Raw genomic sequence first — 26,083 nt, 5'->3', positions numbered from 1 at the left:
ATTATTAATTTTCTTTTAGAATTCGAACACATCTTTTGTTTTTGTAAAATAAGATTTGATATCACATACTAAAAATAAGTCAAATTCAATAATTTGTAAGATACATTATTTCAAAGAGTAGGTTTCTTATGAGACGGTCTCACGAATCATTATCTGTGAGACGAGTCAACCTTATCAATATTCACAATAAAAAGTAATACTCTTAGCATAAAAAATAATACTTTTTCATGGATGACCCAAATAAGAGATCCGTCTCACAAGATACTACCTATGAGACCGTCTCACACAAGTTTTTGCCTATTTCAAAATAGTGAATCGATACACGTGCATATTTTTTTTTTGAAAACTAAACAAATATATCTTTTAATAAATAAAATAATATGTTTTAAAAAATTTAAAAGCACAAATTCAAGAAATTTAAGTAACGAATTCTTGATTGCATACTCCAACTATCAATAAAAATTTTAAATAGTGGATTTAATGTCAAATAACAATAATAAATAATAATTGGATTTTGATTATTCATTTGAGCTAAAATTTGTGTTTTACATAGGATTTATATGGAAATATTTTTAAAAATGACTTTTGCTTTACCATAAATTTGAAACCGTTAGTTTTTAACATTTGTTTTGTCTCCACTTTCTGTGTGTTTAAAAATTATTTTGCAAAAAATAAAAATAAAAAAAATAAAAAAAAATAAGAAAAATCACAAATTCCTGAATTTGTACTTTAACATTTGCAAAAAAAATTTCTCCACGTTTAAAGATTATTTTACAAATTCTTGATTTTTCGTATCTGAATTTGTATTCTTTTTACTTTTTACCTATATATAATAACAGGGGCCACTCTTTCTTTCATCGTTTCTTTACCTCCTCTGGAAGTTCAGTCTCCCCATGAAAAATGCGAACAGCGAGGCGAAAAGAGCAGGAAAACCGAGCAGTGCAACTGCTACTATCCATAAACGATCATGTCGAAACCCGAAGTATTCTTTCAGAAAGGTTTTTGCAGATTTGACTTCTCCGAACATTACTATGTCTACATCCAAGTCTCCATATTGTGATGTCAGCAGACCATTCAGGGACCATGACGACGGAGAGATCCAATAGCACCAACTCCACCATATGGGAATTTCCTGCATTTTGTGTAAAGCACTGCTAAATGAACAAGAAATATGCATAATATGGGTGAAAGTAAGCTAAAGTTAGATTGGCTACATTGAATGTTGTTTAGCTTTATCACCTTTGATGGTTACTCTATATCGTAAAATGCAGTGGATTGAGTTAAATTTGGTGTTACTATTTGATTTGATTTAGGCATGTCGTAGATTATTAGGTTGGAATGGGAGGAAGCCTAATTCCACATAGTTGCATTGGCTCCTTGTTAGAAACTGTGAAAATCTTTTACTTGCCATAAGAAAGCACATCTAACCTTCCCTTGATTGATTAACAAATTAATGGGAACTGGGAAGTTCTGCATAAGGCTAAACTCGTGATTGTGGGATAGCAGGGATGTCTGGATAGTTGGCATCTTCTTCTTTACTTATTTACTCTATCCTCCATAGCAAGTAAAATGAAATGAAAATACAAGTTTGGAGGCTATATTTGTCTTGGAATTCTTTGTTCTTCACACTTCACATTTGAATTACAGACTGAAGCCAAAAGGGCGGTGAAATTTGAAATGTTTGGTAGGATCAAGAAATCAAAATTTCCGAAGAATTTCCCAAGTATTGGTCTTTGATTTCCTGTTTCCTGAGGACTATACAAGTTCTATGGGGCTCTAGCCAATTTATACATTCAACTATTCCATGAAAAGATAAAAATCCTTACCGGTCCTGGCAGTAGAAAACCTGAGAAAAGACTCCATATAGTGTAGACCGCTGTTGCCATCACGGAAGCTACTTGGAGACTTGGCGTTAGTGAAATTATAAGCATCCCAAGGTAAATAAAGTACAGAAACGTGCAGAATGTAGTGTAGAAACACCAGAGCACCTTGCTGACTGATGCATAATATCCAACCGATGGATATATGATGGTCACATAGAGAGCTGCTAGCATAAATACATATGGTAATTCTATTGTTACCTGCAACATCAAGGTACGATTGATTTTAAAAAACTACAGTTCACTATTGTGAAAGTAAAGTTTAATGTGATGGCATCTGACCTGTGCTAGTGAGTAGGCCATTGATGAGTACATCCCAGCAAATCTCTCTCGATAAAAAACTGTTCGTTCGGTTGCAACATATGGGAGCACTAATGAACAGTTATTTATGCCCAAGAAGATGACCGCCAGATACATTGATCCAAGAATGTTAAGGAAATCTTGCTCGTTGTTTCTTGAAAAAGAAATGCAAAAATATCATGGAGAGGGTCATTTTCTCATTAGTAAATTGAACTTTATGTACAGTAAAGTATCGTATGTTCATAACAATTCAATTCAATCATACAAGTCTCCGAATGATTATTCATATTTCAAAATATTAAGAAAAGTGATCATCAATCATGAGGCGAGAGTAAGTTTTGATGATAACTACACCGTGAAGATTTTTAGTCGATGGAGAATTTTATAAGTTTTAATAATCTAATTATCGAGACTAAAGTGTGCTCGAGTTCCTTTTGGTTTGGGAACATGGCCATGTCGCGATCCCTTAGTACAGGGCTTGCTGGCTTGGCATTAGTACTTAGGACTAATCAGTTGAAATGAAAATTGGCAATAAAATGAAAGAGATAGAATGATGATCCGTGTTCATGCAAAATCACATAAAATAAAAGAACTTACATGTCTTGCCCCTTCTGCCAAAATATTGCTCCAAAGAATAATGCGGCAACAATCATGAAAAGGAAGCGCGCCAAGTTGTATTCTGGGCTTCTCCAATACGACAGACACTGTTTCCATAGGCAAGCCTTGAACTGTTCCCAACCGTTCTGTGGATATTGAGTTGGAAAATGCAAGTCTTTTGAACCTGTTTGTGGTTCACTCAGCTGCCTTACAGTATTCATTGTTTCCCTGTGGCAATGTATGAAGGCCCATTATAAGGGAAAGACTACAGTTAGCAGGGATATGAATAATGCAGCAATCACATACTTCCCTCGAATACATTTATCAACTTACTGATAAAGTGTTGACTCCTTGTAAATTTTAGCAAAGTCTAATCCAAGCTCTTCTTCTACTGATGTAGAAGTAACCTCTAACATCCATGTTGCAGGATTATAATTGTTTCTTATCTTTTGTAACTGCGGAATTCTCTGGTATAGAGGCCAAACATATGGAATCATTATGCACCAGAAAAAATGAGAAGCTTAAAGATACAATGATTTTCAAATAGCAAAAAGGGCTTGCATATGAGATGATTTGATAATCTTTTTCCCCCATAGAATTTTATCAGGAGACTTAGTCTCGTCTTCTTATATTTGGAGAAATATTTTGTGTGATTTATCTAACTCAAATGCTATTCTGGCTGACTGCTAGAGACTAAGTTCATCTTTAAGTCTGAACACACTTAATTTCCAGGAGACCCGAAGGAAAATGCTCTATCGTCCTTGAAGTAAATTGCAGCTGCATAAAAAATTCAGAGTGTTTGCAACTTTCATACCTCAAAATATTCTATAAGTTTATGGGAATGGTAACCCAACTCTCCGGAATAGATGATTTTCCCTCCCCTTTTCATTAGAATCAACTGCAAAGATTAAACACAGGATAGTTTCCTTCTTGAATTTGCCATGTCTTCTTCGTAAGTGGATTAGTATTTATAATATCTTTATCAGACATAGTAAGAACAGTTTCCACTGCCCATATCTGACCAAATGAACAACTTTCATTCAAATGAAACTGACGTATGTGTACCTCATCAAATACTTCAAAAACATCGATGCTTGGTTGGTGAATTGTACAAACCGTGGTTCTTCCTGTGGCAACTATTTTTTTCACTGTGCGCATGACAATAGCTGCTGCTCTGGCATCTAAACCCGATGTCGGCTCATCCATGAAAATGATTGATGGATTGGAAACAAGCTCCACTGCAATGGTTAGCCTCTTCCGCTGCTCAGTAGAAAGCCCATTTTGTCCAGGAATGCCAACAATGAAATCTTTGATTTCATCAAGCTCAATCATGCTAATGACTTCCTTAACAAATTCCTGCATCATGTACACATCGAAGCTTCAAGATTTCATGTGCTCATATTCTCAGGTCTGTCATATTCAGTTAAAATCTTGCCATATGTGAGGAAATTTTCCTTCATTATGACTATCACTCTTTTACCTAAACTAAAGCTGATTGCTTCGTGGATGAAATCCTGAACTATCTTGTGAATAATCATAGATGCATGTACTTCAGATTGGTTTCAAAACTGCAGTACCCTTGTATTAGTAATCAAATGTGCAAGCAGAGGTTAGTTTGGAAAGCAGATTTTATGAGTTGTGAGTCGATTTTTTTGTTCACGCATCACATTAAATTGTTAGTACTGCCTCAAATGTTTACAGCTGAAACCTTATCGGTATTAACATTTGATACTAAAAATATTTCTACACGAGAAAAACGTAGAGTTCCTAAACAAATTGACTATTGGATGATGTGAATCTGCACACTGTATCCTGTAATTGATGACTGGAAACATTGAGCTACTACGACTGTTAAAACAAACTCTTCGTTTCTTTGGTAGGTTTAGTCGTGAGAATCATTGTTTGTATGCATAACATTGGAGTGACAAGAATGTGTACAGTGGCTGAACAATCACCCTGCCAGTTATGTATCTAATATATTTATTTCTAGTTTTATACTAATCTATGGTTATTAATTGGGCTTAGACCTTATTTATCAGTTAGGAAGTGGAGTCTAGTGGATCCATGCAGAACTATTTGTTATTTTTTAGTTTAAAATTCTATCATATCAAAATTTATCTTTAATAAAAATAATAATAAATAGAATTATCATACATGTTTGCTTTCTGGATCAATCTGTGTTGGTAATCTCAACCAAGCTGAGTACATCACAGATTCTTCGACTGTAATTTGTGGGGAATGTATGTCATACTGCTCACAGTAACCCGATATTCTAGCAAATGTTTTCTGAACTTTAGGATATCCTGCAATTCTTATATCTCCTTCCACAGTTCCACCATTTTTTCTTCCAGAAAGAACATCCATGAGAGTTGTTTTCCCAGCACCGCTGACTCCCATTAGTGCTGTTAGGATTCCAGGCCTGAATGCACCAGTCATATCATGAAGCAGTTGAAGTTTTCTATGGTCGAAACCATTTTCTCTCATTTCCTGTGCATATGCAAGTTGGTTATGTACTAAAATACTGTCCTGGATTTGCAAAGCGGGTGGTATTTCGTACAAGGAAATAAAAAAATCATTAAACATAAGAATGCGAGATTTTGAAAGTTACAGATGTTACCTTGGGTGTATCAACAAAATATTGCACTCCTTGAAATACCATGGTCAGTGGCTGGAATGGTAGGATCATGTTTCCTTTGATGGTAGACACTTGATCTGCCATTTCTTGGACAGAGATGTCCATTTTGTTTATGTTTGTTTTATGATTAACTAACCCTTGGATTTTGGAGGAATCTGAAGGATAAGAGGCTTCAGTTGAATCATTTTCCAAGAATGACTTGTGATTTTCTCTTGCTTTAAGATGTAGTAACTTGTCTTTAGAAATAATGGCTTGAACTGCCCCTGGAGCTGAATTTTTCTGTGTTCATCAGTAAATATCTGAGGATTTATTGATATATACTTGTGAGAGGAACATACCTTTTAGGTAAGTCAAGGCTAATACAAAACCAATGTCAAACATTATCATGAATCCAAATAATACCCCTATTGATATCCAATAAAAATATCCACCGAAATCCATCCCATGCCCAGCTAAGATAGTCTGTCCTAAAGTTGTGTTTCCCAGGCTGACCTGCAGAAAGAAATTGGTTTATTAAAACTTCAAGTTTGTTTCATGGATTATAGCCTTGATGCTTTTTTTTTTGTTAACCTTTTGCCAGCGTGGAGCAAGGAATTCATTTAGTGAAATCCCTATTTCCCCATATGTCATTGGAGATACCCAGAATCCCCATCTCAACCATGGTGGTAGAGAGGCTGCATAAAACAGAATCTTCTTTAGGAATATAACTTAAATTTGTTGTAGCGTGCGATGGAGATAACTTACATCGTTGAATAATGAAACCTCCGAACAAGAACATAACCACTAATGTTAATAAACCGAAAGTCGTTGCAACAACCATACTTCTGAAGATTGATGCTATGAGTCTACAGAGAGATGTTGACGTTCCATGTACCAAAAATAGTAGGAGAATTTGGCAGAAGAACCTAGAGGGATGGAAAGTAATGTGTGGAACACATAGATAAGAGAAATCAACAATTTAAGTAACGGATCTAGTACATGTTAGAGCTTACAGTTGACTTACCTCTCGACTTCAGGAGAATATCCAATCACATAGTATGTCATTGATGTCCATATAATGGAGTCAAGAAGTGAAAGTGGAATCTTGAGAACAGAAGCTGGGATTGAATACGCCCATACTGGATACAGACAAAATGCCTTTTGTTTGTAGAACACTGGGAGCCTTGAAACCGTCAATGCTAGTTCTGCAACTCCATTTGTCATAAGCCTGATGAGTGTATAGAACAGAGAACCCATCACGTAGTTTGCATGTTTCAAGTCGATAATCATTCGAGTACTCATGAATATTGTCATTGTTATGAAGGCAATGATGATCAGCTGGAAGATGTGAGGAAATTATCTGTTTTAGATTGAAAGTTCTCGCGGTTAAATTAATGGGTATGGTCTTTGTTACATCGAAGTTACCTGTACTGTTTTAAACACGTATAAAGGGATATTCCGCTTCATGAGAAGCACTTCTCTGGCCATGCAAGCTTTGAACAATTCCCATTTGCTGATGGTACAAGTGCTGAACGATAAAGCATTTTCATGGGATTGGGATTTGTCGTATTGCTTAGAGAGCTCCTGGTTTAATCGTTCTCCATGGTAGCTGGTTTCAAACAGCTCACAGAACTGATTCACTGAGATGTTACTATAAGTATCATATGATCTACACCAGTACCTAGATTGATCTTTTCTTGATATTACCTGAAAATTATCATATTACACATTCGTTAAACCACTTCACAAATTGTAAACAGTGTTAAAAAATATGTCGTGCACCTCCTGAAGGAAGTCTGCTGCGCTCTTCCGATCTGGACATTTGAATCCACAATTCTCGAAAAACTGAAGGACCTCACTGCGAGGCCCTTGATAGATAAGTCTGCCTTCTGCCATTAATAAAACATCATCGAAGAGTTCAAATGTTTCCGGATCTGGTTGAAGCAACACAATTAAAATGGTTGCATCAGTCAAGTGAGCAAGTTGCTGAAGACAGGTCACTATCTGAAATGTTGTGGAACTGTCTAGGCCTGTGGATATTTCGTCCATAAATAATGCTTTAATTGGACCAACAATTATTTCTCCTGTAGTCAATCTTTTCTTCTGTCCACCTGAAATTCCTCTTTGAATTGCATCCCCAGCAATAACATCAGAGCACATATCCATTCCAAGGATCTGTCAAATCAAAAAATAATATATGTCATCTGTGATATGTGATGTATTCTTTGCATTTCTAAACATTAAGCTAATTTTCCTCGAACGAGAACTAACCTTCAGCACATAATCTGTCTGAAGATTGCTTGTTTGACCCTCGATTGAAATTGCCTGTTAAAGCATTAACTTTTGTCGTATATTAAATCCATTGAAATCTATACTAACATATAAAACACCTAATAGCACACACTATTACCTTCATGTAGGTGTCGATATCTGGATCAGGTATAATGCCTGCTGCTTTCTCTCTTTTGCTCAATTCTTGCATGATATCTACAGGGTAGAATAAGTCAGCCCATGTGGTTCAATGGACTTATTAATCTGAAAGGGGAAAAAAGAAAGAAGCAGCAAAAGAAGAGGTTGGTGGATGGTCAAGTTCCAGGACCTCCTCTACTTCCAACCCCTTGACAACGCGCAGAAAAATCAATTGTTTCCTTCACCGTCATCTCCGGCACATGGATGTCATATTGGCTTATGTAAGCCGATGTTTTTTCCGGAACAAATTCACGGAGTTCATAACCGTTGTATGAAACTTCTCCTGTAACCTGTAACTTGCAAATTGGGATACCATAAACAATGTTAGTTAAAGTTGCTTTGAGTGAATGAATCATCAATGATCACGTGTTATTGTTGATTCTTTGATAAATTGACAAAAAATATGTCTGCGCAGCAACTTCTTGGCTTGCCACATTTTTTAACACTCCCCCCATTTTATAATTCATAGTTTAACACTAGCACCATAATCCTTTTAATCCCCAGAAGTAATTACACTTATTGTAGACCATTAATGATTCTGATTTTAGGTTTTTCTTGTTATATGAGGTATAGTTAGACAGGCTCATAAGTCACATGCAGTCTTTGAATTCTAATTTTCTCTTATTCTTTTCAAGAAAAAAAAATGAAAATGATTTCTTTAAAACTTTGTGAGTGGTTTGCCTTATCTGTTTCCTGATGCAGAGTTTGGAAATTGAGTAGATTTTTAAAAGGTGGATGGCTACAAGCTCTATGACAGGAGGAAAAGAACGGAGAAGCTGCCAGATTCTTTAGAAAAAATAAGCTCTATGAGCTTAGAAGATGTGTTTGGCAATTTACACCGCACTCGAACGAGTGATAATGGCTAGAGGACCTTGCGAGAATATGAATCATGGGGTAGGTTTTATCCGAAAGAATAAAGGGTGGAGGCCTTGGTTCAACTATTCATATATCTTTTATATTAGAGGTATGGTTTACTAAATCCTTGCAAAAGCTGAGTGATACACATATACGGTGAGATGTTTTGACGAGAAAATATCACAAGCACACTGCTGGCATCACTCACTCAGTCAATTGAAATATGACTTCACTGAGATCCATAAGTTGGCATAAACCTAGTATTGAACTCCATGTTTCGTATTTTCGATTGAGATACAAGACTCTTTAACCCAACCTTGAGAGGATCTTGCAACTTTCCAGCAAGAGCCTTCAGCAGTGTAGTTTTTCCGCAGCCCGGGGGACCAAGAATGAGAGTAAGCCTGCAAATATCATATTTGATTGATTATGAAACATGTATCACTTCTTAGTTCTTGTTTCACAGTGAGCATTAGTTTCACTGGATTTGTTCTGCAAAAATAACTTATAGCAGGGACAGCCACTGTTCTTTCAATTGTCCAGCTCTTATAAACGACTAATCATCAATATGTCCTTGAAACCTGTTATTTTATCATCTTGTCCAAGGTAACAGTTGAAATATATATACTTGAGTACTCCTTACCTTGATGGCTTGATGATGCCACTGATGCCTTTCAAGATGCTTATCCTGGCATCCTGAGACTGGCACCCGAAAGCCTTCCAAACCTATTTAAACGATGAAAACATAGCAAAACTTAAGTTGAACAAGTCCCTGGCTAGATCTGAGATATATAGACTTGAAAAAAGCATATGTTTTCCTTATGTGGCGTTTCTTTTCTCAGGGCTGTCAAAAGTACTTACCGGAAGCATGCTTGCAAGAGAATTCCAGAGTGTTGGCAGTGGCTTTCCATCAACTACTCGACACTCGGCTTCCACAGAAAGATGTCTGAACCTCACCTCGATTGCAGGTAATTTTACATCAACTCTATGTAGCAAGATTTGATGTTAGCCCCACAATATGATAGATCCCATTCGGTTAAGTATTTGTGGTCGAAAAAGTCTTAAAAATTTCTATTTCCAAGAGTAGATGATAGTTGGTAAAGCATCACATTAAGATGATACCTGTCTATTCGTTCTCTTATTCTTTTAAGCAGCCTCAGATTGTCTTTCTCGACATTCTTTATTAGCTTCTGCACAAAAAGGCGTCGTTCAAGTGCTCCAAGCTTAGCAACATTGACAATTCTTTTCCTTTCAATCTCAGCATCAGTTTTTGTAGTTTCTTGACTAATATCAAACACTGATGTCCTGAGTCGTTGGAACGTGGGTAATCTCTCGATGGCAGCCCACTGTAATTCGAATTCTTCATCCTCCTTCCTAGATGGATCAAGAGGTTGAAAAGGTGCATCACTACTGTCCCTTCTGAATGATTCCATGTCCTATAATTGTGAAAACAACAATAACAATGGTGTTCAAAATGAGATGCCTAGACCCCAGTCATGCATTTATGAATATTTTCTGGTCTACTTTCGAAAAAGAAGTCAGTCACATCTGATTATAATTATGTTTATTTGAAAGTTTTTTAATGCTTTGTTTTCAATTTGTACCAGAATATTCATGCTCAGCTGATTTCTTTACGGTGGAATTCCATTGAACATAATTCTTCTTATATTTTAGTCATTTTCACTTTTCCCCCCCCTCCATATCATGTTCTTTTCTTTTTACATAAGTTCATCATTGCCCTTAAATCATATTTTAATTACCTCCAGGAATATTTTATTAGCACTGTATAATACTTTGAAATATTAAATTAATTTTTGACCTCTATATTAAACATTTTAATTTCCCTGAACAAACTCATATATTCTATCCGTCTAAATAGTATAAATTTATGAGATCTTCTCATAGAATATCTATTCAAAAATTAGAAACTATGAAATTTTGAACAATAGCGTAAACTTCATTTTCTTTTAATATATTAAAATCTATTATTTAATGGAAAAAAGATAAATCAAACAAAATGACATTGAAAAAATAAATATATAGTTCATAAATCAAATCAAAGGAAAAAAGAGACAAATCGAACAAAAATAATTTTTTTTAAAATAAGGATATAATTTTATTTTTTTAAAAAAGAGTGTATTTGAAATACATTTAAAGAGGTCATTTAAAAAAAAAGTTGACCGAGTTTAAAAAATAAAATACCCCTCCGACAAGTCAAGTTCCACCAATAAGGTATCGTGTCTCATTAAGTCTGCCTTTTTCTTTAAGAAAAAAACTCCTATCTAAGAGTCGAATCATATCATCTGTTAATGATGTTTTTCTCTTTTAGAAGTGGGTTGGAACCCTTTTCTCCCATGAGATACACATTTATAGTTGAAATTTACATGATTATCCCTCTCTTATTGCTATGGCCCTCACTTGATAGGTCATATTTCAGTCACCATTTCGTCTTTTCACCAAGAATATACAGTTGATATTATTATTGGGGTCTTCAACATGTATGTATGCATGTATGTGGTGTGTCAGTGTGTTTGGAAATCATTGGACTTGGTAGGACACCACTCACCAAGTAGAGAGCAAACGAGTTCACATCAAATAATGGTTTTTTCAACTGTAGTTCAACTAAAATACATTCCATAGCTATATGAAGATAGGACTCTACGTTTTTGTCTAATCCATAGCCACTCTCAAAGTAGAGATCTAATGAGTGCACACCAAATAGTGGCTTCCTCAACTGAAGTTCAGCTAAAATACATCCAATATCTATCTACATGAAGATAGGACTTCACGTTCTTTTATAAGCCAACGTCATTCTCCAAGCAGAGAGCTAATTCGTTCACACCAAATAGTGGCTTCCTCGACTGAAGTTTAGCTAAAATACACCCAATAGCTATGTCAGGATAATACTCGGTGTTCTTGTCTAATCCATCGCTTAACTCGAATTCTAAAATAATTATAGTTAAAAATAGTTATTGTAGTACAATATATATTATATTATACAAGGAAGCTCTAGTTCTTCAAGGCATGCACCGGTTTGTTTGGGAATATTGGTCATCTGTTGTCAAGAATTCAAGGCAAGAAGCGAAATCCAATAACTTTGAAGTACAGGATCCCTCTATTCCTTGAACAATGTTCAGTATGTTTGAACCGACGATTGTAAACGAGTTTTCACTACCACAAACAGATTGGAGAGCCAGCCTTTTCCAAGGATTGATTAGATTTTCTTTGAATATCAGCATGCATTCTTCTCATTCCTCTTGCAACTAGAATCGAGTTTTTGCGTGCAGAACGAAAACGAATGTACAAGAAACGGAAACCAATGATACAATATCCATTCCTACTCTAGAAAAGAGAGTACCTAAAATGTGAGGGTTTATGATTTTGATTCACCTGATGACCCTGCATTTTATATTTGGTGACTTCGAAGATTTAAATGCAAGCCCACTTTGAAATTTGGCAACAGCCTTTGTAAAATGAAAGGTAGAAAAAAGATTTCATGATTCAGATGCATTTTAGATTGGACCTTCCCTTCCTCATTATTTCTAATCAGATTCTCATTTCTATTTTCTAAACAAATTCTCATTACTTAAATTTCACTTAAAGGAGGAAAAGACCTTTCCAAAAGAACTGAAGATGGTTTCGTCCAGAGTTTAGTCAATAACCAGATTTGAGGGTGCCTTGGTGGAAGCACAGAAAAAACAGGCACCTCGGGTAAATTAGCCCGGGTTAACTGACCGACTAACGGGAATGTTGTCGATGATCCACAAATTATATTAATTACAGTGAGTCTAGTCTTGCCATGAAATTATTTCTCCTGCTCCACGAAGAAAAGCGTAATGTTTCTGAAAACTGATACGTCTCGCTCAATCAAGCCCTCGATCTATTTTCTTTCGCAGTTCTACAGTTTATGTTTATTTACAAATATTAGTCATCTGTCCCGAAGTAACGATCACCAAATTCGCCCAGACCCGGTATCACACGAAATTCTTCATTCAGCGCCACATCAATCTCTGAGGTCACAATCTTTAAGGATGGGAAGCGTCTGAATACACAGTGTATTCCCTCCGGTGCCTACGCAGAAACATTAAAAGAAAATTTGAGATGGTCCATGTACAAGGATTTTTCTTCTTGGGGAAAGAATCTTATCACTCACTGATATGAGGTTCAGGAATATGATGTGGGACTCTGGAACCCCTTTTTGTATTAGCAAGTCGATTGCCTGATTAGCAGAGTTACCTGGAAAATACAAATCAATGGTGTTGGATTCCAGAAGAAAATAGTACGTAATAGTTTTCAAATAATTCAAATCTTTTCATGTTAAATCGCTACCTGTAGCAAGAACTGGATCCAGCAACAGGACATGGCGTTCACAGATATCTTTTGGAAGTTTTTCATATATAAGCTATTTGGGTAGGAGAGACTGATTAATATATTTAGGTACAGATTCCACCAAGAATATACAATGGAGGTTCAATCTAAATGACAGAATAAGACAGACCTGCTTTCCGTTGTCTCCATCACGGTGAATCAGAATTTTTCCTATTTTAATCCCTTTGCAACAAGCACGAAGTGCATTTTCCATGCTTTCCCCACTGTAAGTTCGAATAGGACCAAAAAAACTAACTGAATTCTTTTTAAAATAAATGGTCACATAGACCAGTTGAAAAATAATTTCCACATTTCATCCCCTCTAATCTCTATAGAAAAAGGTGGGCAAGAGCAAACCAAAGGTCAAACAATTAAATTTTGAGAAAAGGTTCTCCAAACAATGGATCCCTTTTAAACTGTCTGCCTGCCTTGGTACAAATTATACAAACTCAACCTTTTCTTCTCATGGGTGTTTTCTAATATTAGACACTTGCAAGTAGAATGAGGTCGGACTTGTTCCCTCACCTTCGTACAATGGATACTCCACACAATTTCTTGCAAAAGTCTACACCAGAGTACACTGATCCTGAGACAGATTAACGTAAAAGTTTCAAAGATTAAAACTTTCATGTAAAGAAACTAAGTGGTCATGCGGATAGGAGGATAAGAGCACAGTATAAATGATATTCAATCACAAAAAAAATGAAATACCGCCGAGGTGATTGTGATTTCTGATAATTCATAGATAATCTCAATAGCATTGTTTCTCCTATAGCATGTAATAAGCAATTTTTGAAATCTCTAGGAGGGACAATCGTGATATTTTCTTTACATGAAAATTTTCCTCAACATGGGAAGAGAGAAGGCAATTGCTATTTTACAACGCGATCAAGAGGAAATTCAATTAAGGCATATTTCTTTTGGTTCTCTACAATATTCTAACAAACCTGTAGGAGTGATCACTTGCTTTTCCGTGAAGGGTAAATGACCAAGACCAAGCTCCACAATCTGAAATACAAGATTATGTAAGAGAATATTGGGTCACCTTGCAAGAAGTATTTGGTTGTCTTTTTTTTTTTTGCCAAAGGCGTCTAAAAGTTTACCAGTCGGATAAGCCTATCTGAATAAAATACAAAATCGTGTTTTGATGTATCCCGATCTCGAATCAGAGTATGCATACCTCTTATCTGTAACAAAGAAATAGAAGAGACAGGTAAATTTCATTACAGACATGGAAACAAGGTATGGGGTTAAATAAGTAAACCAGCAGTTAAAAGCTGATAGAAGGCAGATAAAAATTCGTATCATACTAAAATCACTCATACAGGGTCCCAGCTTTTTATTTCATACGATGATAACAAAATACATTAACACAATTTTTATCTCCAAACATCAATTCCATCCATATGGTTGAACAGTAAAAACTAGTTTCTTAATTCCACTCTCTTATTTTATGAACTTTCAACATTTAGGACACCCACATTGGTATTAAAGTGGGGGTGTTTTAACACCCAAATAACTTCATCACTAATGTGAGCGGGTGTTATCCACACACATGCCGCACGTCAATTTTTTAAAATAAAAAAATTCTCAGTCTGGCGTGTGCAAACACGCGCGATGGGAGGGCGTGGAAGTGGGCCGCATGCCTGGTGGCCGCCCCACACCAACTTTTCTATATTTTTTAATTTTTTTAATAAATTCCCAACAGTTATTAAAAATATATATATTAATATATTTTAATGAATGTGAATTTACAAAAAAAAATCTAAAATTCCTAACGGCAATTAATGGTTATTTTAATTTTAAAAAAAGTCATCTATAAATACTCATCAATTTCATTTCAGTACTACATCATAAACCACTCTCAAAATCTCTTTAGTACCATACTCATCATCGATGAAAATAACAATAGATGGTTTAGCAATTTCGTGAATTCTACAAACATGCCAGAAGAAAATGGTTAATCTCAAAATTCACAAATTCCACCCAATTATCAATATTATGAATTTGTTTATTTTACACAATATCAACCTCAATTTCCAAATATCTTGTTTGTTCCAAATTTCCAAGGTTTTGGAAATTCTTTGAATAATCTGAATAAAATCCCGAGCTCCATATCAAACGCCTACAATTGAATATTGGCGAAATATGAGCAATCCATATTTTATGTCGCCTTCTTTTATGGATTTTCTAATCCACAAGCAACTGGTATGCCCTCTACATCTCCGATGGAAAAAAATCGACAACTCCGACTTCTGTCCTAGAGACTCAACTCTCCATATGTGAATCCCCAATCAACATTTCAATTTAGAAAACGCGGATTCAGGCATCGAGGGTAGGAGAAAACGGTCAACCTGCAGAAAGGTTGAAGACGAGGTCTTAGCAAGATTTATTGTCACTATTAGTGATGAGTACCCAATCATCAGCAATGATCAAAAGGCGGATGTTTTCTGGTGACGTTATGCAAGTTACTACAATGAGAATTGTCTCGCAAGCTCACCCAATAGAAGTGCAAGTGTAATACGATCGCACTGACACAATACAATCCAAAATGAGGTATATCGCTCAAAAAGAGGTATATCGCTCAAGACAAATTACAATATCATTTATAATGGTGTTGAGGCTTGCGTATGAAAAAATATCATGATGAGGATATATTGAGGTTATCATGATGAGGATATTTTGAGGCTTTCGTATGAAAAAATATCGCAAAGAAAATAATGCCACTGTAATTAATCTCGAGCATGTGTAGATAATCGTCAAGTCCAATGTTTACTGATCACCTTGTTGGAACGAAGAAGGTGATGACCTCGGAGGTGGGTGCAAGCAACAGTTCATCAAACCAAGATGCAAGTCTAGACGTATAACTAAACGAAGAAGACACTCGTCCAATGGGTCAGAAGTTAGCAAAAAGAAAGGTAAAAGACAAAGCTAAATCGGTAATAGAGGATATGACAGTAAACAAGGACAATATGTTTGCATAGTTTACTGAGTATACATACATAAAAAAGGCGGAATTTGACCTCAAACAAAAACAACTCGAAGTTAGCCGAATTTGAATCTAAGAATCGCGAAAATAAGCTGAAGGAATGAACAAATCTTTTACAAGGACACATCGCAAATGACAAAGGAACAACTTATCGTTCATGAACTTCTATGTGAAGTGATTAGAGAGAGAGATGAAATATCTAAAATTTATACTCAACCTTCAACTTTTAGTATTACTTCATTTTCAATTATGAACTACGTGACAATCAAGTGAATCACCTCCATGTTCACTTAGTTGAGCATATTTGGGGAAGCATACAACAATCCATGAAATGTATTTTACATATTTCGAAACGTTTAATTTATATGTTGCTTTTAGTTTTATGAAAGTATGAATTTTTTCCTATGCCTTCATTTAAAATTTATAATAAACTTTCAATTTTTAATAAATGACACTAGTAAAATAACAAGAAATGATTTTAAGTAATAAATATATTTAAAAAGAATAATATTATTAATTTTAAATAATAATCATTTAAAGATTGTAAATAAAATTGAAAATGCATTTAGTTAATACAAAATAAAAATATTTATGAATGAGTGGACATGGGGATCCGCAAATGATGATTGCTAATATTAAAATGAATGTGGAAGTATGTTAAAAAAAAAGAGGCGTTAATATAATAGGTGTGTGGCGTGTGAGACCCACAAATAATGAGTGTTAATGTTAAAACTAATGTGGATGCCTTTATAAGTGAAAGTCTAGTCAAAGTTCATATCAAGCATGAACTTTTATCAATTTGACTTCCATGTACTTTCCAATCAATATGAGATATGACATGAAGCTCACAAAGCGGATATGAAAAAGACCAAACTTTTTATTTCCCCTCAAATATTTTAAAATCACTCTACCCAGTCATGTCTATCCTCAATCGGATAAGTGAGAGCTAAAAAGATAGCTCTCATTGTAGAAATAAATTCTGTGATGAGTCTTTTCAGACCTACAATATGAAGATAGAACACTGAATCAAGAACAAGCTAGAAAATGTACCTGGAAGGTCGACTGGATAACATACACATTCGGATATATCTTACATAGGTCATGTTGGCCAAGCTTGGTGTGGATATGTTGAACAATCAAATCTACTGCTACATGATTGTCACCTCCACGGGGGATAATAACATCAGCATATTTCTTGGACGGCAGAACAAAATCATCAAATGCAGGCTTAACGAATTTTGCATACTGTACAGAAAGCATAGTTTTTGCAAAATAACGTGCGTTAAGGTGACTGAAAGTACAAAAAATCAATCACAGCGAATCAAAAATCACAAATTTCTATACCCATTATAAGTGACATAGACTACAACCAAGACAAGTAACGCATTCTTTTGAAAACAAATTAGCATTAATTACATTATGAAATCATATGCAGTAACATCACAAAGTTATTGAATACTTCTATCCACTCCATCCTTTTAAACCATATCACTATTGATCAAAAAACAAGCTGTTCAAAAATGTTCAAGTTTTATTAAGGTATATCAAATGGCATTGTTCCATTTCCTTCCCTCACATCTGAAATCCAAGTCAGATGAAAATTCCTTATCAAAGGTCACATCACAAAACATCATTACCGTTAACTCCTCAAAAGACAGAAGAAACAAGAGGCTTGCCTGTTCAAGAACGGAGTCTATGTCCCTACCCCTCTGAACAGTATCCCGTCTGATTCTACGAGCAAGTCTCACATCAGCATCTGAATTAATAAATCATTAGAATAAAAAAACCAGAACTCAGTCGACTGTGAAAGAAAAAGCAACTTCGGTCACATATAAATATTCCAACGATAAAATGAGCTTATGCACAACTAGTTCAAAGTCAACCTGTGTCAACAAATATCTTCATGTTCATCAAATTCCGCACTTTCTGGTCATGGAAAATGAGGATTCCTTCCAATATGATTACATCAGATGCATTCACCTGGGACAGATGGCTCTATGTTCAAGGAAATCTAAACAATACCTCCAAATATTATTATATCCGATACATTCAACAAAATGCAGGTTTGTTCCATTATCTTGCATACAAATTTCAATGGTTGCTGAATACAACGGATCAGCAACTAAAATGGCTACATTCCTGATGCACGCTCCAAGCAATTCCTAAAGGTTAAAAATGAGCACCTGGCGGAAGCTATCTGAACACCTTTGATGTGTTTTGAAGTCATATATTGGTACATGGACTGGCTGCCCATTCTTGAGAGTTTCGACGCACTCAAGGAGTTGTTCTGTGTCAAAAGCATCTGAAAGAAACCCAATGTGACACTTGAACCACTGAATAGTCTCTACAAAAATTCATGTACCAACAAAAATAGTACCAAATTCTGAAAAAATCAGCAAGTCTAATTTATCACCTGGATGATCAAAATTATACTCGTGGACACGTTTCAACTCTTCCTGAGTCAATCCTCTATAGAAAGAATCCTGCAGAATAATTTAAAAATTCGAAAATAGTTGTTCTACTAAAGTGTGACGCGGGTAACACATTGTTTTAATGCATCATAACAAAACTTCATCTACTGATAACCATGGTTTGCCGAAATGGTCGAGGAGGCCGTACTGGGGGCTATTGTTCCAGCTCCATGCACAGTACATGAAACCATCCCTGATCGATTGGAAACAAATTCAAAAATCGTTCCGCAACGCCGCAAACATTATGTTCTGCCACCGCTTGATATTCCATAAAAAAACAGTGTTATAGTAATTTACCTGTTTGAGCCTGGAGCTTTACCGTGACAGCTACCTTCCCGTTCCAAAACAGCGGTTCCGGCTGTTCCACGGCCACGACGGCAAACCATGCTTATAACTCTTAAGGTTCCTTGGTTACATAGCGTTCACTTGAAAGAAACAAAATTTGCAAAGCGGGAAAAAAAGAACCTGATTGACAAGCACGACTCGGTGATCATGAAGTTGCTGAATGATCATATCACAAACCGTGGTCTTCCCTGAGGCCGTCCCACCCGAAACACCTGCTCCAGACCGCAAAGCAAAAATCATGGAGAATCAGTCCAACATTTAATGTAGGAGAACGATCTAAAAGCCGATTAATTGAGAGATGCAAAAGAAACTACCGATGACAAATGGCTGTTTGTGAGGCGTGGAATCTGCGGAGTGAGAATCGGGAGTGGCGTAGGTGGAAGAGCGAAGAGAGGGCGGAGAAGCAGCGGGAGATATTCTAAGGCCGGAGAAGTGAGGGCCGGACGCCGCCTCCATTACATAGTCGATGGACTTGGTCTCTTCCGCCATCTTGTGTCCGTCTCCGGTAATTTGGAGGCGGCAACGGCGGCGTTGTAAATGGTATAGGATGGGCTTACTGGGCCAACTCCCTGATCCGGCGATTAAAATATTTTCTAATTACCCATTAATAATATATATAGAATTGAATTCATACTAATTAAATAATACGCATAAATTATTAAAATTGATTTAAAAAAAATAAACTTGAATACATGACATTAAATTAATAATAACACAGTACAAATACAGCTTCAAACATTTTTAATTATTCTATGCATTAAATTTTTTTATCAGTTTTTAACTAATAAATATTTTTAAAATTAATTAAATAGTTTATTAATTATTTATGAAATAAATAAAAAATAACTTTCTCCACATTTTCTGGAATAAAAATATAAGAAAATGGATAATTATTATCGTGTCTTTTGGATTGTCTTTGGATTAATTAATTTCAAATATATTTAAATAAATTTTTGTTTTTTTAGAAATAATAGCATAAACTTCAAATCCACTTTTTACACATTTATATAATATATATATTTCATGTTAATTAAGATGAATTTCAAGTTTATTCAATAATGGTGTCATTTGAAATTTATTCTATTTTATATTACTAACGTGCAAATATATAATGTGTAATTTTAGATTTGATATGTTTTTTTCTTGTAAGTAATAAAACTATAATCGAAATTAATATATTTCAAATTTATTTCTCCGAGTAATTCATTAGATAATGGAGAGATTATTTCTTGACTAATAAATTATATAATTTTATGGATTTAATATTGATTAATAATATAAAGAAATTATATGGTTGATTAGATGAGAAAATAACTTGAATTTTTCATTTCTTTAGACATTTTTACTCTTATTTAATATTTAATAAAAAGGTATATTCCATTCAAAACAAAATGGTATATGCTTTTCTATTTTCCACCACATATTTATATATTTTTTGTCAAAGTTTTTAATTTTAGCAACCACTCCTCGATCACATTTACAGGAATTTAATTTTTTAATTATAATTTTTTAAATTGAGAGAGGAGATTGTTATATATTTTTTAGTATTAGAATCAATAGGTATTGATTTTCGGCCTTAATATATCAAAATTATTTAGTTAAGATTGTAGCGTATTAAATTAAAACAAATAAAATTATTATATAATAAATATCATTAACTATATATATCGTTCTTTGGACTTCCCTAAGTTGGTCAAATTTTGAGATTAGTAATTTGATTATGGTTATTTCATTAACTTTGATTTTCTTTCTCTTTTTGGAATTTTATTTATCTTCTCGTCGGAGTGCTGACTTAATGTTAATCATTGCATGTTTGTTTCAAATTTTACAATAATTTGATTGATGTAGGGTAAGAAGGATAATTATGGAAACTAGTTACTATGCACACGCGATGCGTGTGTGTACAAATTTTTTTTATCATTATCGATAGACTAAAGTGTAATTTGACAATCTATGGAGTGACTAAATTGATATTTGAATTGTTGAAATAAAAAAATAAAAATAAAAGTGTGTGTTGAAATTTTTTTAAAAAAAACAAAAAAACAAAAAACAAAAATGTAATATTAGTATCATATAAGGGTAAAATTAGAAGAAAAATAGGTGTCCTCCTAGGTAGTTACTATCATGTGCTCATACTTAATATAATAGAATAGATAAATATAGAGTGATTTGAATAAGTTTTTAATATGGTAAGAAGGGTAATTATAGAAATAAATATTTTGGTTTCCTCTAAAATAGTTACTTTAAGAGTAGATCTCTTGTGAGACGGTCTCACGAATCGTTATATGTGAGATGGGTCAATCCTACCGATATTCACAATAAAAAGTAATACTCTTAGCATAAAAAGTAATATTTTTTCATGGATGTCCCAAACAAGAGATCTGTCTCACAAAATACGACCCGTGAGACCGTCTCACAAAAGTTTTTGCCTTACTCTAAATGTTTCACACTTAATAATATACTAGTTATTCTGCACACGCGATGCGTGTGCGTATAATTTTTTTATCATTGTCGATGAACTAAAGTGAAATTTGACAAATTATGGAGGGATTAAATTGATATTTGAATTGTTGAAATAAAAAAATAAAAATAAAAGTGTGTGTTGAAATTTAAAACAAAAAAACAAAAGTGTAATTGTTTATCACGAAAATTTGCGGGCGTGCCAGGCACGTGATCGTGCCAAAGTTGTGAATGATCTGACTCCGTTTACCAAGCGTTGTGAGTCTCGATTCGGTCGTAAGTTCTAACTTCTTCGAAATGGCTCAAAAACGCAAACACAAAATGAGGAATAAGACAAAATTACAGGAGGAATCCATGAACAACATCAAATTTAATTACGCTGTTATGAATTTGAACGACATTATCACAAGAAAGTTGAAGGAATATGTAAAAATCTCAAGGAACTAAAATACTGGAAATTGGAAAAAGATGAACTATTGAGAGGAATTCTACATAGCTTTGCTGTAGATTTTTTGTGTTGATTTGTCGGGGGCCTTTTCTGATTCTTCCTCTCAGTTTTTGTTCCAATCCACCGAACGATTTGATCATTTTCCACGATCGTCCAACGTGGATCGTGAACCAACTCCCCCAAACGTGGTCTTCAACTTACCCCTTTTTGGACTTGTCTATGGGTCTCTCCACATTTTAGGGCTTCTATTATCATTGGGCTTCAAAGATTTTGGCCAAACAACTGCCCCTAGCCAATTTGGGCCAATGGCTAATTTGGCTCATTTTGGCTATTTGGCTACTTTGACCAATTTGGCCCAGTGGGTAAGTTGGCCATGTCTTTGGTTTGTTCGGTCTTTTAGCTATCCAGAGACAACGTATAATCAAATGGTTGAAAGGAATGGTTCTACGGACTTGAAGAAGAATTGACAGCTGAAACACATGTTTCTTCCTCCAACAGAGTGTGCATTCTTTGAACCCCATCCTTATCTCTCTTTTCCTCATTTCCTTCCCCCAAATCTCTATCGGAGGCCACCGATCTTCCCGAAGAAACCGCAGATTACATCGCCTTTGTAATGCCATCCAAGTTTCTGAAAATTGTCATCATCAAATTTCTTTACATCAAGCCACCTCTTCTCAAGATAGGTATGTTTCACCATTTTTTCCAATCCTCTATCACAAAAACACAGTAGAATTTGCCACATTTCATGCTGCTCTCAAGGCGTTTGTGTCTATGTTTGAATGAGTTTTTTGATGAGCAACACCTTGCAACACTTGTGGCAAGGGATTCCCATAGATGTGTCTGAACTCCTTGTAGTGCTTCCTCACATATTCCTCCAATTTTGAGACATCTTGCCTTCTAAAAATATCTCAGAGAGCACCACCGTCAACGTCTTCAATATTTTCCAACATGTTTCTTGAAATCGGCATTTCGTAATTTGCACATTCTTCCTCTTGGGACTTTTCCACTATTTCAGAAGCTTCCAACAATTTCTCCGGACCATCATTAATTATGTCACTCGAGCTCACTGCTTGCACCTCAACAGAGCAACTTCCTTGTTGTGCATATTCAGAGCTTGGTCTATAGCTTGTGCAACTTATATAATCTTCCATGTACTTACAAGAAATTCACCAGCACAAGGAATTGTGATGCTCCACCAAATTCACTGAGGATGAGATCCTATTTTTTGGATTTCTTAAAGATCAATGGAGATGAAAAATCTTCATGGTAGTGCCGCCGGCCAATCCAAAAGAAAATTGCCAAGCTTTGATGAATATCTTTTTTGCACTTGTTTACCATTGTTTGACAAGTGTCTTTTATGATGTGTAGAGTTGGAAAAGTAGCTTGAAAGCCAAATTTTGTTGTTGGAAACATGTTGTTTACCTTATACATGCTGCTTGGGATTTGTTTTCATGTATTTGTATTTCTGGGATGTCACGTTTACAGGGGAAACTCTGCCCGGATTTCTGTAAAATAAATTAAGAACAACGGCTAAATAGCCTGTTTTCTTCAATATTATCACAACATGTTATCACCATTGCTCATTATCACCCATACTTTCCAAACACCATCAAAGTATCGAAATATGTAATAAACGTGCTCTATACGTCATCAATTCGGCTATCAAGACAACACATTATTCTATTAAAATCACATCAGCTGCAAATGATTCCATGAGCAAATTTTCTTTTTATTTATTCACATATGGTCCATCACTATTTGCAAACAAGTTCAGCGGGGAATGACTTAAAAGCCTATTCCTCGCATATTACAGAAACTTTCTACGAGTCAATATCTCAAAATTAGCCAAAGTGGCTATCCAGCCTACTTTGTACAATACTTCTCATCTATTCCATCTTTATAAAATATCTGTCTCCGGCTGTCGATCTTTCATCTGAGCCGGAGCTAAGATTAAATCCTCCATTTGTAACTCTTCTTCCTTGCTACCTCCATATTCCTCCTCAAATATTTTCTTTTCTTTGAATGATTCCTCCAGCTTAGATCTGCGCTCAACAGCTTTTTCTCTCAACAAACGTCGTTTTTGGGTCCGAGAAAGGAGTTTTGGAAACTTTGAATGTTCTACTCGCCTCCATACGCCTTCGGGAACTGCTATAGGAGGAACAACGAAGCGGGACTTCCTCTCATATTTTTTATCAGTATCCAGAAAGGATGGCCTCTGTCTTGTCTTCTGAAATAACTGTCGGTCAGCTCTCCTCTCGCCATTCATTGACCAAGGATGTGGACCCCTTCTGAGGTACTGGTTCCCTGGCCTTTTGGTCATGGATTCCCTGTCATACCTCATATTCCTCCCAGTATAATGCAGACCGCCTCCACTGTAATAGTGGTCTTTTTCATGAACAGCTTCTGTCTTCTTCTCCTTGACCTCAAATATCATTTTTCGAGGCACCCAACACTTCTTTATGGTAAATCTTGGTTTGATGGACTTGTCCCCGTACCCATTCCTTCTCCTCTCATTGATCAAGAAACGCAAGTCAGTACTGCCCATGTTCACATTGGCTACCGGGGGAAAATGATCTTCATCCACTATCATCACTTCCTTTTTCTCGGGAAATTTCAGGACTCCCTTGTTGATTCTTTCCTGCAAGACATTCTTGAACGCCCAACAAGCATTAATATTATGATTGAAGGAATTGTGATACTTAGAGTAATCTCTTCCTTTCAACTCCTCCTTCGTGGGTAGCTTGTGATCTGGGGGGAATGTTATGAACTTCTCCTTCACTAAGTGATCGAAGATTTCCTCCGTCTTAGATGTATCGAAAGTATAAGGAGTTTGCACTGGAGGAATGTTTTTCTTGGAAAGTTCTTCACTCTTGCGCTTCAATAAAGGGACAGTGCGTGATCCGGAATTTGCTACTTCTGCCAGTGCAACTTCCTCCACTTCCTGAAAATAAGAGCCCACTGTAGACTTTCTTTTATGACTCTCTTCTCGTAACAATTCCTCATACTCTGAAACTTTGGCCGCAAGTTCATAAAAATCACGGAATTCCATCCCTTGGAACTTCTTTCTAAGTTCAAAATCGAGTCCTCGCTGTGCCATCTTCACGTATTCTGATTCAGGGAGGAAAACTCGGCATCTGCTTCTCACCTTCTTGAACTTACAAATGAAATCATTGGCAGATTCCCCCGGTTTTTGGACCACCCTTGACAATTCCGCTATACTAATCTCAGGTACTGTCCGGAAGAATTGTGTATGGAATTGACGTTCCATATCATGCCAATTTTTAATAGAGTTTCGAGGTAGTGTTGCATACCATGTGAAAGCAGTACTGGTCAGGGAATTGGGGAACAAACGTAACTTGTAATTAGAAAAGTTCTCCAAATTTGCCAATTCCCCACACTGAATTGTAAACCTGGCCACATGTTCCACGCTGGATTGACCGTCTTCCCCAGAATATAACGTGAAGTCTGGAATACGGTATCCTTTTGGATAAGGGTTGTCACGATCCACAACATCAGGATACGGTTTATGGAATTCTGGTCGGTTGATTGGCCTCACTCCTGGGCCATACAACTCTTGAATCACATCACGTACCATCTCAAAATCCAACGTTGGAGTTTGTCTTGACTGGTGAGGAGGATAGATTGCCCCCCGAGTGTTATTCCCCAAACCTGGCGCTGAATATCCACGCATTCCCCCATCAACATACATCCCTGGATGTAATCTATGAGACGTCAATGAGAACACATTACCAGCCATTTGTTTATTGTTGCTTCAGTTTTGGAATTTCAACCCCAACTCCTCATCCCTTTTGTGCGGAGGAGTGTATCTCTCTTCCCTGGCAGATTCAGGAATTTGTGCTTCCCCCAAGCGGCGACTTTCACCTGCCTGAGAAACTCCTGATCCTTGGCCTTGATCTTTCAGCAGCTTGACGTCATTCTCTTGAAGTTTATCACTCTCTGGTATAACCACTTCGCCTTTTGCAGACTTTCTCCATTCCTTCATTTCTGCCACAAATTCCATCATGACAGTAGCGAAAGTTTGAGTCATTTCCTTGAGATCGTTGCGGATATTTTTCTCCATGGCCAACATGAAGTTCGGCGAAGACCCATCACCACCAGAAACAGCAATTCCTTCCTTCATAGTCTCTTCCTCGAACTGGTGTACAAGCCTTTCAACCGTTCTTCCTTCTGCATCAGTTTCCTGAAACTCTTCTTGTGAGCGATGACCTTTCCCCAGTGATGGAGGAATTCCTTCACTCTTCTCAGTACGCTTTGGAGGCATTGTGTCCC

The 26,083-nt window shown here is 35.9% G+C and overlaps 2 protein-coding genes across 4 annotated transcripts; both read right to left on the bottom strand.

Moving 5' to 3' along the window:
* Window positions 1–754: 754 nt before the first annotated feature.
* Window positions 755–10,328, bottom strand: LOC142551351 (pleiotropic drug resistance protein 3-like). 2 transcript variants are annotated; one of them, XM_075660547.1, is made up of 22 exons: window positions 9,835–10,328; window positions 9,574–9,697; window positions 9,356–9,438; window positions 9,032–9,116; window positions 7,991–8,156; window positions 7,802–7,878; window positions 7,663–7,716; window positions 7,174–7,566; window positions 6,817–7,098; window positions 6,416–6,729; window positions 6,157–6,317; window positions 5,983–6,086; window positions 5,751–5,904; window positions 5,395–5,681; window positions 4,932–5,264; window positions 3,843–4,133; window positions 3,592–3,675; window positions 3,111–3,244; window positions 2,778–3,005; window positions 2,163–2,334; window positions 1,827–2,081; window positions 755–1,132 (listed from the first exon to the last, which is right to left on the bottom strand). In XM_075660547.1, the coding sequence occupies exons 1-22, from the start codon at window positions 10,143–10,145 to the stop codon at window positions 866–868; spliced, it is 4,359 nt and encodes a 1,452-aa protein (XP_075516662.1). In that variant the 5' UTR covers window positions 10,146–10,328; the 3' UTR covers window positions 755–865. The 2 variants fall into 2 exon arrangements, with proteins under 2 accessions (XP_075516662.1, XP_075516663.1); XM_075660548.1 differs by having other exon boundaries at window positions 7,991–8,150; window positions 9,835–10,327.
* Window positions 10,329–12,157: 1,829 nt separating this feature from the next.
* Window positions 12,158–19,476, bottom strand: LOC142551350 (uridine/cytidine kinase UKL1, chloroplastic). 2 transcript variants are annotated; one of them, XM_075660546.1, is made up of 15 exons: window positions 19,006–19,089; window positions 18,838–18,898; window positions 18,656–18,733; window positions 18,483–18,552; window positions 18,253–18,371; window positions 17,953–18,049; window positions 17,746–17,825; window positions 17,120–17,314; window positions 14,184–14,267; window positions 14,028–14,088; window positions 13,606–13,666; window positions 13,211–13,304; window positions 13,042–13,114; window positions 12,866–12,948; window positions 12,158–12,783 (listed from the first exon to the last, which is right to left on the bottom strand). In XM_075660546.1, exons 3-15 carry the CDS (start codon window positions 18,656–18,658, stop codon window positions 12,637–12,639), a joined length of 1,167 nt encoding a protein of 388 aa, XP_075516661.1. In that variant the 5' UTR covers window positions 18,659–18,733; window positions 18,838–18,898; window positions 19,006–19,089; the 3' UTR covers window positions 12,158–12,636. The 2 variants fall into 2 exon arrangements, with proteins under 2 accessions (XP_075516661.1, XP_075516660.1); XM_075660545.1 differs by lacking the exons at window positions 18,656–18,733; window positions 18,838–18,898 and adding an exon at window positions 19,200–19,476 and having other exon boundaries at window positions 19,006–19,097.
* Window positions 19,477–26,083: the final 6,607 nt, after the last annotated feature.

Source organism: Primulina tabacum, chromosome 7, assembly GCF_025594145.1.
Source record: "Primulina tabacum isolate GXHZ01 chromosome 7, ASM2559414v2, whole genome shotgun sequence".
Taxonomy (NCBI): Eukaryota; Viridiplantae; Streptophyta; class Magnoliopsida; order Lamiales; family Gesneriaceae; genus Primulina; species Primulina tabacum.
This window is presented reverse-complemented; position numbering and strand designations above follow the sequence as displayed.